At 43.9% G+C, this 15,475-nt stretch overlaps 3 protein-coding genes across 8 annotated transcripts in view; 1 reads left to right on the top strand and 2 right to left on the bottom strand.

The window, feature by feature from the left end:
• Positions 1 to 5,262, bottom strand: part of LOC120452556 (nephrin) — a 65,827-nt gene extending 60,565 nt beyond the window's left edge. For 4 of the 6 annotated variants that reach the window (XM_039636834.1, XM_039636832.1, XM_039636833.2 and 1 more), the window contains exon 1: positions 4,693 to 5,262. The gene's annotated coding sequence lies outside the window, so the exon portion shown is untranslated. Of the gene's footprint in view, positions 1 to 3,975; positions 4,290 to 4,692 lie in introns of those variants that run through there. The other 2 variants (XM_039636830.2, XM_039636831.2) reach the window with 2 other exon arrangements.
• Positions 5,263 to 6,741: 1,479 nt separating this feature from the next.
• On the bottom strand, positions 6,742 to 8,930 carry LOC120454297. The gene is made up of 2 exons (XM_039639493.1): positions 8,881 to 8,930; positions 6,742 to 6,982 (listed from the first exon to the last, which is right to left on the bottom strand). Exons 1-2 carry the CDS (start codon positions 8,928 to 8,930, stop codon positions 6,742 to 6,744), a joined length of 291 nt encoding a protein of 96 aa, XP_039495427.1.
• Positions 8,453 to 8,722, top strand: LOC120453434. Its single transcript, XM_039638141.1, has one exon. The coding sequence runs from the start codon at positions 8,453 to 8,455 to the stop codon at positions 8,720 to 8,722; it is 270 nt and encodes an 89-aa protein (XP_039494075.1).
• Positions 8,931 to 15,475: the final 6,545 nt, after the last annotated feature.

The following is a 15,475-nucleotide window of genomic DNA, read 5'->3' as shown; positions in this document are numbered from 1 at the left end:
GATCCTCTCACTCTGCAATTGTGATAGAAACCACTTGACCATAATAGTTATTTAATTTTGAATCGATGGCATGCAAATTCCTCGGCATATTTGGCAAACGTAAAAATATTCTAATTGATATTTATGAAAGCAGCGACGACGCGCGCTTTGCATAAATCAACAGCATTTGAATAATAAATACGAATTATGCATTTAATTAAGATTTGCCACAAAAATCCCCATTCAGCGTTTTGCATCGATGAGGCGACTGGCAACTCGGGGAGTGAGTGCAAACAACAATTCACCGATTCCATTTCCATTTTCCCCCAAAAATTTTCCTCTTTTGCCGGTTTTTTTTTTTTGCTATTGTCTACCTGCATGTGTGTGTGTTTGTTCGTTTTCGGGCTAGCGAGATTTTGATTTCCTCAGCTTGCATCAGTCAAAGCGAAGCGGGCGACAGTCGAAAAAAGCAAACCCAAATCGAACCCACGAACGCCGGGCGTTTTCAATCTAAATGCAAATGCTTGCGGTGTGCTTTTTGTTTCATCCTTGAGTCGCGACAACAGCAGCAGAATCCGCAGCAGCATCAGTAGCATCCGCAGCAGCAGTAGCATCCGCAGCAGCAGCAGCAGCATCAGCAGCAGTAGCATCCGCAGCAGCAACAGCAATTCAGGTGAAATCGCAACACAGAAAGCCAATTAGGCGACTCAGACATTAATCGAAGCTCGTTGCGGATATCACGGGGGAGAATCTCTTATAAAAAAGCAAGGTAAAGGCAATCCGCCGTGTTTAATGCAAAAATCGCATTTGGTCAACAGCATTCCGCATTCCTGCAATTGTCCTTTTTGCTCGCTCTCCTTTACACGGAGATTTTTTGAGGTTTTTTATCAGATTTTTATTTGCATTACTTTTTTATAGATACATATAACAGGTTTCTCTCGAGTAAAATTATTAAAAAAAATTTTAAATTAAAGAGCGTATTTATTTGAATTTTATTAAAATCACTACTATTTTAAATCTCATAAAAATGTTAATATTCCAAAGTTAAGTTAGAGATCATAATTTAATTAAGATCAAGCATTCAACATTCATTTAACTAAGAATAACCACTAGATTCTTGCTGTGTATGGGATTTGCCGATTCGAAATTCGAATGTAACTGGATGGCCATGTTAATACCCATTTCCAATTCAATTGGTAATGTTCATGTTGGCTCCATAGTTTCTATTGCATTAAGGGCCAATAAAAATTTACAAGCAACCTACACGAGAATCTCCCACCGGCTGGGGTTTCCACTTTTCCTCGCTTTTTCCTCTGCTTAAGTGTGTTTGACATGAGATAAGCTCGTTTTTCCCGGCTCGCTTCATTTGCCTCGTTTACAGAGGCAGTCCGAGCAAATTGATAAATTATGGCACAGCCGCGGACAACGAACGCATTGAGACCAAAAACCAGACCAGAATTGCCGGCAATTAGCTGGGCAATGGCAATTAGCATTATGGGATGGATAAGAGGTGCCCGTGCCTATAACATGTCTATCGCCATCCAGACACTTGAGCCGAGTAGCGAGGTCAAGGAATGCCACATCCATCTGCAATTGAGACGTGTAAGGTCAACGAAAGTCTGGAGAGCTGAAGTCCAGGCATTCTGGGCACATTGATATCGATGCGTATGCAAATCACGGCGAGCACTTTAGCGGCATTAGAATTACAAATATCCGAGGAGGCAACTTTCCACATTCGCCGCTCACAAGGGCGACGAGTGCTCGAAAGCTGCGACGTGACAACACGCAAATAATATCGAAGCCTAGCCATCCGGCAGATTCATTCGGCTCTTGGAAATAGGATACAATGTAAATATGCAAAGTCAGTGGAGGGGGGGTTAAAATACATAAATCAGCACGGGGGGGAGTCGATGTGAAATGAAATGCAAACAGTGGCGAAAACCAAGATGCGGAAGCATAATTGAACTCTGAGCTGCGAAGGGCGAAGCTTTCCAGCTACAGACACTCTACTACTACGCGCTACTCATTAAAGCCAAATGCAATTTACGCCGATAATTTGCAATAATTTGCATACTACGTGCGGCTGAAGGGGGGGGGGGAAAGCGGCGTCATTTTCCACTGCACCTGGAAAAGCGACACCCAACTCACACCACCCACTCGCTCTAGATTGCCCACTCGGTTTTCCCGCCCACATTGCACTCTACGTGCTCTAGCTTTTTAATTGCACGGCTTAGCCGAGGCGCGTTGGCATTTTGTAAATTTCGTTAATTGGAAAATGTGCCAGGATTCATTTTCATCTATTTCCCAAATGCCCCGATGGCCATGCGTGATCCTGAGCAGCGTCAGCTGCTAGTGCAGCAATCAGCTCAAACTGGATTTATTTTATTCCGGGCTTAATGGATTTTCCAAAATGATTATCGCCAATGGCGTCGCCATTCGCTTATCCTGCATGCAGGAGAGTCTCTTCATTATGCACAAGTCGCTGGCAGGATAATTTCTGCTTTCGCAGCCATCCTGGTTGTATTTACCCATAATATTTATCCATTTTGCCCGAAGCCCTCGAGGTCTGGAGCAATTGTTCTGGCTGCAGGATTTATTATGCATAAAATTGCAGCAGAAAGTCAAATAAAATATGTATTGAAAGTTTTATTGTTTGGCAGCGTAGTGATGCCAACGCTTTTACCATTTTCCCCATTTCCCTCACATATTTGCACATAGTACACATTTCATGTGGAACTGACGCTTGTGACGCTTGCAGCATTTTGTTAAAAATTGAATTCCTTCTATGCATTTACCTAAATTTAATTCTTTTTCATACAGCTGCCCCAAAACTTTGTGCTCGCAATTTTCGCAATGCTCCGGTTCGCATGGTTTTGTTTCGCTTTGTTCATATTTTCAACTTTGTGCGGGTGTTTTTCAGTTCGCTTTATACCATATAGTAAATATACACTGGATTTCTATTTGCTTTAATGGAGCAAACCCTGGACAGGCTAGCGCACATATGGCATATGGCGCATATACGTGCCGACACTGGCTCAGGATCAGGACCTGGATCGGGATCCTGGAGTAGGGGCGTTGGCTTTGCAAATATCCTGCGGCTGTAGCGTTTATATGAGAGCTTATATTTTGCTAGGAGGGGCTGGCAAGGAAGCTGCACAGTGGATTTTGTGATTTGCTTTTTATGTGCGCCATATGGGCCAGTACCCAGTATCCAGTATCCAGTACCCAGTAGCCAGGCATCCAAGAATGGGGCCACGCACATGGAAGTTGTGTGTTGGCTGCAAGGCGGCAAGAGGCGCTTAGCGAAATTCATGCAAGGATTTGACTGGATTGTTGCCAAGGTGGCCAAGGTTGCCAAGTTTGCGTAGCCAGGAGAAAATATGCCGCTATGCCGCTAAAAAAATTACCGGCAAATGAAGAGGAACAAGTAGATTTTACGTTTTTATGAATGGCTTTATCAAGAAAGCTTAGGTACGTGTTTTAAGCAAAGAGAAAAGCTGGGGAAATGTATTCATCAAAACAAATTTAATTGGTTGAGAATAAGTAAAACTGTAATGAAGCAAGAATATGGAGTTCTTTACTTACTACTTTGTGCAAATTTAAATTATAAACTGACACTCTTTTCTACATAATTATATAGAATAGAACAAAAGCCACAATTAAATTGCTATGCTTTAAATACTTTGAGCAACCTACCCCACTAATGACTTTCAAGGCCCAAATTGTTTTTGCCTTTCCTATAGCAACAATAATCACGACATAAATCTCAGCCCTCGAGTGACCATCACTACAGCATCCCACGCAAAGATGGAAATTTGAAAAGCAAACAAATCTGTCCCAAAAGCAAACCTCGACTGTTTGTGGATCCTGGCCGGCTAGCTGTTCAGGGATAGGGATCTGGATGGGATGGGATGAGATGGGCTGGGATGGGCATGGAATGGCATTGCGAATTGAAGGCGGACTTGTGAGTACAAATCAGAAGAAGGACCAACTTACCCCGGTTGCTCTTTGGTTTGCCCTGGCTAGCTAATCCAAAAGACAGAGGAACTTTCAAGGCCTTCCAACTGGCAAGTTTAATTTATGTTTTTGCTTGGCCAACAGATAGAGAGGAAAACTTTTGCTGCTCGCAGCTATTGTTCCAATGCACTGACCCGTATTTGCAAAGATGTCTGCATAAACAATTTGTATCTTTCTATCTTGTATCTTGCGTATCTTGTATCTTGCGGATGCTGCGTTGCACTTTCACTTTGCCCCGCCAGACGATGACAATTGTGATAAATTATATGCCACACGACCGATCGGATCGGATCGGATGGGAATCGGATTCAAAACCAGAGGGGGTGGACTATATGGCAGTTGAACTGTTGCGCCCACTCTGGAAAACACACACCACACACACCACACACACACACACGATGCTGAGATACTGACCACTACAAATGAAACCGCAGTGTGTTATTGTGTCATTAATTTGTGTGGAATACTCCTTTTTATTGCTGCTTTTTTTGGCGCTTAAAGTGCGAAAACTGACTGGAATTAATTGATGATCCGCACGCAACTGGAGTGCGGTGTTGTTTGTGTTGTTTGGTTGGTTAGTTGCTTCGGGAAATGGGAAATGGTAAATGGGTAATCGTTAATGAGGCAGCGTGACGCGTTCACATTTCCATATGATTTAATGATTTACTTGGTTGTCTTTCTATCTGGTCTACGCACTTTTCCGAATATTCCGCAACTCACTTTTCAGTTTTCCTGCTGTTTGTTTTCCCGCACTTGGATATTCGTTTTCATTTTCAATTTTCCGCTTTCGGCTGTTATGGCTGCTCGTAATCCGCTTTTGCCCTAAATTTCCATTTCAATTCCCGCTTTCGCTTTCCCTTTTTTTGCACTGCAGATTTTTGGGACTCCACTTCTACCAGTTCCCTTCAAGTGTTTTGATAACTTGAGTGTATTATTATTCTTCCGGCACGTTGTGTTAACTCTTTTTTTTTTTTTGTATTTTTTTTTTTTTTTGGTGGGCGGTAGGGGCACGGCACACGAAACGTAAAGGATGCGCAGCACTTACGGCAATCGAGAGTCACGCACAAATGGTCCGCCGACGCCGCCTTCTTTTCCTCTAATTAGCCACATAAATTGCAAGTTGGCTGGGGCCACAACAAAATTCAAAAGCACACTACAGCATCTAGTGAATCGCAATGCCTGCAGAGTGGCAAGCGCCAGCAGTGGCACAGATATATATACGGCCAAACACGCCACGGAGCAGCAACCGCACGACGAACCAAACGCTGTGAGCCACGGATAAGAACTAAACAACAATCGCAGCTGCCGCTGCTCGGCTGCTGCTGCTGCTGCTGCTGCTACTGCTGGTGCTGCCCCATGTTGTTGCTGCTGCTGCTGCGGGGTAGCAACACATGCCGCATATCATTCACGCTTTTTCACTTCGGACGGAGACGAACTTCGAACCCGGTGGTCTGGTCACGAGTCAGACTCTGCTCTGCTGCTCTGCTGCTGCCACACAGCGCTCTCTCTCTCGTGCCGCATGTTGCTCGTGTGTGTGCGGGGCAACATGTGGCCAGGACGTGACCTTTGGCAACTGGTCGAGTGTTGTTTTGGCTCTCGGACGGCGCTTGCAGCCAATTAATGGGCCACTCGCCATGTGATTTATTGGCACCTCTCATAAATCCACCCCCCTCCCCCCTGGATAAACAAAAAAGCGAACCAAAAAAAGCACATGCATAATTTCCATAAATCTTTTATGGCTGCGTGTAAAAACTTTCGGCTGGGCCAATTATGCGGCCCGAACTAGGCACTAATTTGACAGCAAAGTGGCCAAAAAGGCTTTATCCCTCCTCGGGGGTCAGGCTAGGTCAACAAAACTGGCTTCTGGCCACTTTTCCGGCTCTCGATTCGTGTCCATAACTTACCGCATAATTGAGTTATCCCCATGAACCAGCTTTTGTTGTCGTCCTGGCGAAGGATTATCAATGGCCTTTGAGCATTTACCATCTCCTGTTGGTTTTCCCACTCGAATTGCTCAATTTCGCTTGGACTTTGATCTGTCGTAAGCTGTGGGAAATGAGGTATTTAGTTATTATTGGTCAATTTTAATTGTGTGACACGCTTCAGATGTTTAAGTAAATACCTAGTTTAATTTAAGACCTTAAGTCTAAAAAATTGCTCTTGGAAATGAAAATAAAACTAAATAAATAAATAAATGAATTAATTGAACTGTCTAGTGTTCTTGTAGGCAAATAAGTAGATCTAGATTATGAGTAATTTGTTTCAAAATAAGATATAGTGAAATAAACTCATTTCCCTTCGTAACTCAATAGCCCTTAGGCACATGCGACATGTTGCTACAACACGGCAAAATGTTTCTAAGCATTTTAGTTTTCCGCTCTCTCGCAGCATGTTGCCTTCGTTAAGTGTTGCGACACAATGATGAAAGCAACATTTGCCAAAGCAATACGAACTTGTTTTTCCAAATTTCCAAGGAAAAGTAAAACGTTTCTAGACGTACAATTAATGGTTGACATATATATTAACTTTTAATTAATGTACACTTTTTCAATAACTTTTCTCATGATATTTTTTTCTGCCACAAGTTGATACCTTACTTCTCAAAATGAAACTGAATACTTTAATGAATTTAATTTCCAGTAGCTTCCTTCAAAAAGACGATTTTGTTAAAAAACTTTCGATTTACTTTTTAACACACTGAAATTGAAAGCCGCTTCCGGCTGGCCATAAAAACATTCACTGCTGTTAAATGGGAACAGATTGTCGCAGTTGCAGATTGTTATGCAGTTGCACCTGGCAAGCTGTTGCACCTCTAAGCCACCATGCCACCTTGCCACCCATGGCACTTGCACTTCGATGGCAGGTCGGCCTCCACTTTTCCCGGGGCATTAGCCTTTTATGCAGCAGCGTTGATGTTGCAGCTTCAGCTGCTCGCCCGCGGCAACCTTCACACCTATGCACATGACGCATTCGTATTTCATTTTGTATGGCCACTGCAGAAGCTGAAACAGAAATAGTAGAAAATAGAAAGAAAATGGCATGGGGAAAGAAAAGAAAAGAAATGTAAAGTAAAGAAAAGAAAAGCGCAAATAGGATCAAGGATAACAAGGGCATAACAAATGCAATACAAATGCAATGCAGCCAAGTGGCATGGGAGCATTGCAAATGCTTTTAAAGCAATACTCGATGCCAGTTGATTGAGTGGCTAATGGGCTTTTAGCCCAGGAAGCCAAGTACGGAGTTGCAGTGGGTCACGACGGCTAATTGGCACGTGATCCCAACGCAAATGCTCCATTCACTCACTTTTAGTTTCAATTTTCAAAAGAAATTTACATATAGCTGAAATTTAATATGTGAAGTATACCTTTTCTCCGCTAAATCATTATAACTACAACGTTTTTCAATTAAAAATACAAATTGATCACTTCTATATCTATATATATTCTTCTATTAATGACCTAAAGCCCAATCAAACTATGTAATTTATCATGAAGCTAGCATAGTTTGCTGAAAGTTTCCTCAAATTAAATTTGGAGCAAATTAATCATCATTCAAGAGAGTTCTTTTCGGTGTGGCTATGACATTTGTGCATTTGTCTTGCAGTGGAAATTTGTTTGCCGGGTGAAAAAACCAAGCTTATTTCATTTTAATTGCTTCACAGTCGCAGGACTTCGCACACACACACTCACAAAAGGGAGGAGAGGATAAGACACACACACAATCAACTAATGCGGTTGTGTGCCAACCTTTTGTGGGTGTGTGTTTGTGTATGTGTGTGTGTGTGTGCTCATTAAAAAGCGAGGCAGCTACGCAGAAAAGCGACATTTGCATAAAATGCCAGTGTGTGTGTGTCCCAAAAGCTGGAAAAGCGTGCCACTGACACACAACTGTCACTCACACGCACTCAGACACAGGACTCACCCACACACACACACACACGCACACACACAGACACACACACAAGTCAAAACATGCAAATTTTAATGCATCACAAGATTTCAACAACTTCCTATGTCTCACAAGCCGAAAAATCATCACCAGCAGGCTCGCAGCTTGAAGCTGGGAAATAAAGAAAATCTCCAACTGTCATGTCACGTGCCTTTTCCCCCGCCCCCTCCCCCTCCCCCGCTGCCGTTGCCACCCATTTCCAACCACTCCCCCATTTGCTACCCACTCTCCTTGAAAGGAATCTGTTCGAGGCTCATTAAAAGTGGCTGCCGTTTTGGCCCTGGGGCAGCAGCAGCCAGAGTTTTCTGGTCTAATGAAGTTTCCCTTGAAAGGGTGGCGCCCCCTAATCACTATTTCTAGGGTATATTTGATAGGCGGCACTTGACTGCCGCCGTTAAATTGTCGTTTCCTTTTTTACGCAGCAAACTGCTTCTCCAATGATTGACAGCTGGACATTGTGGCTGAGTGAATAACTCACAGGCTGACAGGCGGACTGGCCGCTTGATTTATGGGGGCGTGGCCCGGACAGCCGTGCTTTGGCGCTCAATTAAAACGGAACCAAAGTCAAAAGTCAGCGAGAGACATGGGAAACCCACGGAGTCCTAGCTGCGATGGATTAACACATCTCCCGGGGCAACATCTCTGCGGCGACAAACCCTCATGGCAAGGTCTTTTGCTCGCAGGCCAGCGCCTGTCATATAAATCAAGCATAATCAACGCGAAATGCGGCTTGGCTCTCCACACTATAGATGGACTTCGATGCGAGATTCCCATATAAGCTGCACTGGCAGAAAAAGGGGTACCTAAAGCGTCTCAAAAACACATCAATTCAATTTTATAACTAATTTATGGTTATTACATTCTGCTCATTTACAAATTAACTATCCAGCTGCATAATAGTTTTGCACTATATCAAAGTACCAAACTAGAACTCAGCCCCGTTTCTCGCTGTGCACGAGAGGGGTGAGAATATCCGCGGGGCGCATAAATCTAAATTACACCGAACCACCAAGGGGATTGCGGCCGAGAACTACAAGTATGAGGGAAAGTCGGCTCAAGATCCAAATCTCCCCCAAATCATTCGAATGATAGATATAGAAAGTGAGAGGAAATTGCTGGCACTCGTTTGCTTTGTTTGTTTGCTTGTTCGAAATGTTTTCCAATGTTCTAATCGGCCAAGGAGTCGTTCGTTCACACCTCCCCGCATAAGGGCTCCTTAATTGCAAGTTATTGATGAGGCGCCCCCCCCTTCCCCCAAAAAAAAACTCTCACTTTAGCAGCAAACTACCCACTAAACATTCAATTTGCAGGAAGAACACCTTTGGCAGTGTGGGAAAAGAAATCCGTAATATGAACTGTCAGCAAAATGAACCTTATGAAAAGTCATTGACAGGAGCAGCACAACAAGGACAGCAGTCAGGGTTATCCTGTGCCCAGGTCCTTCAATAGGTGCGTGTGGGCGTAAACGGCAAAAAGTGAGATGCAGAGCAGGAAAATCGTAAAAGAGACAGGGAGTGTGTGAGTGTGTGAGTGAGAGAGAGGGGCAAAAAAACAGACAGAGAAAGGTAGACAGAATCTCATTTGCGGTCATGTTGGCGTGTCAAAAGCGGACAACAATGACAACCTCAGGAGCAGAAACCAGAGCGGCAACACAAACACCATGGGCACAAAACAACAAGGTTATCAGGCTCTTCCACATCCACATCCACATCCACATCCACATCCACTTCCACACCATATGGCAACCATTTGCCTGCACATTCTAAGAAGGAGCAGCCGGAGCAAGGCGGAAATATTGCTATCTGACGGGGGATCAATGAACTCGATAACCCTCTCCTTGCATCCACCGATGACGCAGTTCGGTTTACAGATCACTATCTTTCCAAATATTGTGGGCATACAATGGGTCTGCTGATTGTTGCAACTCGCGCTCATCAAGCCAGCTCTTGAAAGTATTTAATTAATAATTTTCCTATCAGATGATTGACTATTTCTGGGAAACCCAAACTTATGAAACTCCCTGCTTACTTACTTACTGTTCTGCAGAACAAATAACATTTTTATACTCAAGTACTGCTCATATTTCATAGTTATTTCTATCAAAAGAGTGTAGTTTTAGCACCATTTAACTTTAGCTTTTCCAATGCAGACATTGCATTGCTGCATTTTTCATTCAACGCCATATTGGTTTTATAGTTTCCAATGAGCTCATAATTAGCCAAACCCATCGGCCAGCGGTCCTGTTTTTTTAATTTTGTTTTTGGTGCCCGCCCTCCTGCGAGTCCTTTGCCATCTGACCTGTCATAAACATGCAAACGTTCGTTTCATTCAAAGCAGAATTTTTGAGTCTTTTTGGGCCGTCGATTGGATGGGTGTGTGCCAGATCGAGCTCATCCGCTGATGTATCCGTCGCTGGTAGCGGGTGGCCTCTGTAGCCTCTGTAGCTGCCATCGAGTGTGTCTGAGTGGCCGACAGCGGCATTGTTCGCTTGGTCCTTTTCGTCCTTCTGGTCCTTTTGCGCCGCTGCCTGGCTGTTCGTAATTATAAATGTCAATGCCAATTGGGCGAGGGGTTTCCCCGGCAATTTCACACTTTTCAAATGGAAAAGCGACTGTGTTTTCAGCGTGTGTGTGTGTGTGTGTGTGTGTGAGGGCCTCTCATTAACCACAAAACGCTCGCAATGCAGTTGGCTAATTGAAAACGCGCGCCTAATTACCGATAATTGATCTGCTTAGGAGTGGAGTTGATTGCAACGCAGCTTGCCTGATGGCCAAATGCCAACTTCAAATGGTTATTGGCCGCTGACCTTTCACCCTCGCTGCGTGTCCTGCTGACATCAACTGCGCCCCATTAGAGCGAGTCCTGTCCATCGTCCTGTCCCTCGTCCTGTCCCTCTCCCTCGTCCTGCGCCTTTGTCAAGCAAACAACAACAATGTGCGAGTGGCGACCCTTTCCTGCCAGCATTTTCAAGTGTTTATTCCTGGACACTTCAGGTCCTTCGCTCACTCACTCTCTCACTCTCTCATTTCAGAGTGTACAATGCGAGGTGTGAAGTTTTTTTATGGTCAAGTGGTTTGCTTTCCTTTTTTTGTACGCATCTGTTTGTTGTTTTTCTCCATGCCTCGAGCGGCAGGCTCGTCGCCAGTTGTTTGCCGGACACTAATGACCACTCGGATCTTATCTGACACTGCTTGTTGATCTTGCAGAGGTCCTGGCCACGCCCACTCCATTTCCACGCCCCTCCCGTTCCACGCAAACTGCAAGCATTTGCATTTTAAAGTGCGCAACTGCTGGCCGCGAATAGTTTTGCATACGCTGTCCATAAATTATAGTTTGGTACTCTGGAGTGTATACGTTGAGGTTTGGCAGGATCGAAAGTTTCACTGAAATTCCGTTGTGGCTGTGTAAAAACCATGAAACAATGCACAAAGTCGCCTAAAGCGAGCAGCTTAATTACAAATACAAGTTACAACCTGCGGGGCATACAGCAAACCTTTGCACAACAATGATTTTCAAAAACATACACCTTTTACTGAGATTTCTGCTCAAGCCAGACTAATTTTGGTAATTATTAACTGCTTTGAAAACTTTATTATAGTTGTAAATTATAGCCTAATCTCACTAGTAAAGTATTTTAGTATGGTATATAATTTTCTACACACTCTGCGTTAAGGTAAATGAAAGCACAACCAACGAGTTGGCAGCAGTTTGTGATTATTTAATTTAAAGTTATTAAACCAAATTAAAGAACAAAATCTGTAATTTACCAGCTAACTCAGCGTGTGTGTGTGTGTGTTTGGATGCCACAAAAATTTTGGGGATGCTGCAAAACTTTATGTTTTGGAGTGCTGCTCGCTCAGCGAAATTGCTGAAGAATAACTCAAACACTGTCAGCGAAAGCAACAACAACAAGCTCAACTTTCTAGATCTGCGCAAAAAGTTATATCCACTCTCCATCACAATAAAATACAACAACAGCAAAAATTTGAAGCCGGAAAAGCGGACAGAACGCACTTTATTACGAGGAAATGTTTGGAAACATTTGAAACATTCTGAAGTGAGTGGACTTAATTCGTGTACACAACACACGCGTCGATTTCCTGGCGATTCGAGTAGCATTTTCTATTCCTTAAACAGGACCAAACTACCGCTGCCACGCCCCCTCGCATTCTGCGATGATGGCACACGGCTGGAAAAAAGGCGGCAGTGCATTTCCCAGCCAGGGAATTTCGATTGGCAACATTTTTGCGTACCTTTCCCGGCTGCCTCGCAATTTTGTATGTGCGTAGGTACACTGGAAAAAGTGTGAGTACATGAGAAAAGGGTTTCATTCAACTGCAAGCAACAAAACAATTGTAGAGAGTTAAAACTCAAAGGTAGAGAGATATTTTCCACTTAAAAGAAGTTCTCTTGATTTAGTGCTGTTATAACTTTTTTAAGAATCTTAAGCTTAATTTAATTTGATCAATCATGCATTGAAAAATGCATTTTTCATAAACGTGTAACTGCAGCAATTCGAATGCTAGTGTGTCTCTGGGTTTGCGAATCAATAAAATTGTTTCGGCTTTTATTTTTGGCTACGCTTTCCATTTGTTTAAAACGCAAACTATTGTGAAAGGCAACAAAGACACCAGAAGCGAGCGAGACAGCGAGAGCATCACCTATCCCACTATCCCACTTTCCCACTCTATGGCCACGCACACGCTTTTATGCCCCTTGGGTTTTCCTCCCCCCCCCTCCCCCCTCCCAATGTCGAACAGCTCAAACGGGGCAACCTTGCAACCACCCACTCAGCCGCCCTCCTTGGTGTGCACAACATTGTTGCTCTTTTTAACGCTTTTGCAATTGCGCATTGTATTTGTTGGAATTTTTCTGCTTTTCCTGGTTTTTTTTTTGTTCTCAATTTTGTTTGTGCTTTTTTCTGCTGTGAATGGACCGCCGGTAAAAGGGGGGTTTGCAGCTGCGGGTTTACAGGACGGCCACTTTATTTTCATAGCCGCCTCTTTCACAGCCGCATAAAATGCAACAACAGCAAATTGGAATGTGTAACCGCAACTCGTAGTTAATTTTATTTATTTCCAGCTCCACTTTTTTGTTTTTTTTTTTTTTTATCAACCAGTCGGCTCTTTTTTTAATTGTCCTTCAACGCTTTAAAGCCGGCAGCAACGATTTCTGGCCAGGATGTTATGTGTGTGTGTGTGTGTGTTGGTGTGTGTGTGTTGGTGGATAGAAGCGCAGCAGGATTCGTGGTATCTGTCCATTCGTCAATATGATTTAGGGGCGGTCAAACAACTCGGCAATAACATAAATTAGGCAAATGCTGCAGATAAATTAGCGTAGGCCAAAACAATTTTACGGACTACCGTCACAAAGTGCAGCCAACGAGAACCGGAGGATCGGGACATTTGTTATTGTCCTTACCGAATGCCAAATAACTCATAAATGCAGTAAGCCGGGGGCGTTTGTTTGGGGGGGGGGGAGGGGCGGATATTGGCGGGAATGGGATCGACAGCTGGCCCTGCGTGCAGTTGGGTCATAAAACGGGACAAACAAAACGCAACCCCTCGGGCCCAGTTGCAGATACATACATCCGAATATCCAGCTACAAAGCTACACATATACAAAGATACACAGATACACAGATACGCAGATACACAGATACAAAGATACACAGATACAAAGATACGCAGATACACAGATAGAGACAGAGATCCGCATACGAGGGAGTCAACTGTGCACGACCCAATATTAATTGCAATATTTGCCGCTGGCGATAATGCAATGTTTGCCGGTTTCGATTTCAAGGACATGCATTATGCGTATGCGTTCAACTAATCGTTTTGCCTGTTGTTCCACATAATCACTGTCCCATTAATTACAAAATGCGTAAATGCGTGCCATCTGCCTGCTGCACAAACTCAATCCTGGCAATCCTGGGCAGCGCAGGAGAGCAGGTGTATATGTGTGTGTGTGTGCGTGTCCACCAGCGGGAGTTCCATCCGAAGGACTAGCTGCTGCTCACCCGGGGAAACGGCGGGTAACTGCTGTTATTTAAAATCATTTCACTGCAGGACGACTTCCGTGGATGGAGGCGAACTGGGACGTGTTGGGCCATCCCTTCCGCCTCTGGAACGGAAGCATTGCAAACGCTGCCAAGGAATATTTATCGACGCCAGCGGGGGGTGGCTGAAATACGAGAGACTTTAAGCCCTTGTTTTAAGCCATTACAAGCCCTGCAAAATCTTTATATCGCTGCAATTCCTATAAAAATGGCAGAGGATTGCTGATTGTTATGCAACTACCCCAAAAGGGGCACATTCTTGTGTTTCAAAATTTAAAAACATCATCACATAATTATGAAAATGGTGCCTAAATTCATACAAAACAATAAAACCACAGAGTTGTTCAAGGCTAAGTACAAGCAGAATTTTCAAACAGCAGCTTGGCTAAGAGGGGCAATGACATGCAATGAGTGCACATGGCACTCACAATTTTGCCCATAAAAGCATTTCGAGAATTTATAATTAACAGATTCCCATGCACTCGTTGCAGTCTTTGGGTCCTGGACACTGGCACTGGGACAGCAGCAAAGCTTCCATTATTCTGTCATCCTGCTGGGCATTTTGAGGGCTTCATGTGGCCATGACAACAGAGGCGAGCAAGTGGCATCGTGTCTCGGTGACAAAAAAAGGGAAGTGCAATCAATTTAAGCGGATTGCGGAATTGGGCCGTCTTAAAGGGGCGCCCTTAAGCTGCCCGGCCATTGAAGGCTACGGGGGTTCAAAGGACATGGGTCCTTTTGGTCAGATCGGACACTTGTTGGGCGAGATACATTCACGGTGACTTTCGGTTCGGTACTCTCACCATGGAAATGGAATGGAAACTACCCCAAGGGTCGTGGGTCAGCAGTACCTCCTGATGGCCGCTATTCAATTTTTAATCGATCTGTGCAAATAGTCCTTCCTCTGGTTATTCGATTTTCGATTGTCCCTGGACGCGTTTGTGTGTGGAGGACAGCTGCCCTGAGATGGGGTCGCCCATGTGCGATGGTCGCGGAGCAGCTGCAGCAGCGCTTTATGCCCGAATTACGCTCGATTTATGTTTATCTCTGAATTTACGAACCTGCATGTTGCCACCGCCACCGCGACACCGTTCAATTCGAATGCACAGTACTACGCTTTCCACTCTAATGTATTTGGTAATTGAAAAAAGGAGTTTTCTTTTAAAGTTTCCACACCTTTAAGTGGCTATTTTTAGAGCATTCTTTGGCAGTTCCTCTTGCCGTTACAATAGAGCCATAACTTATATTAACCACAGTGATAATCTTGAATCTATTAAATTTACTACACTTCCATTTCTGCTTCTGAGGCTTGTGGCATTGAATTGCGAGTGAAATGCGGAGATTGTGTTTTGGCTTTAGATTTCAAAACTAGTATCATGTTAATTGTTCCGTTCTCCTCCTAATTAGGCAATACAGTGCAGTACATTGATTTAATCCTTCGTCTGAGATTTCTGCAGGATATTCGGTGGT

Source organism: Drosophila santomea, chromosome 3R (genome assembly GCF_016746245.2).
Source record: "Drosophila santomea strain STO CAGO 1482 chromosome 3R, Prin_Dsan_1.1, whole genome shotgun sequence".
Taxonomy (NCBI): Eukaryota; Metazoa; Arthropoda; class Insecta; order Diptera; family Drosophilidae; genus Drosophila; species Drosophila santomea.
The sequence above is the reverse complement of the archived record's forward strand: the minus strand, read 5'-3'. Positions and strand labels throughout refer to the sequence as shown.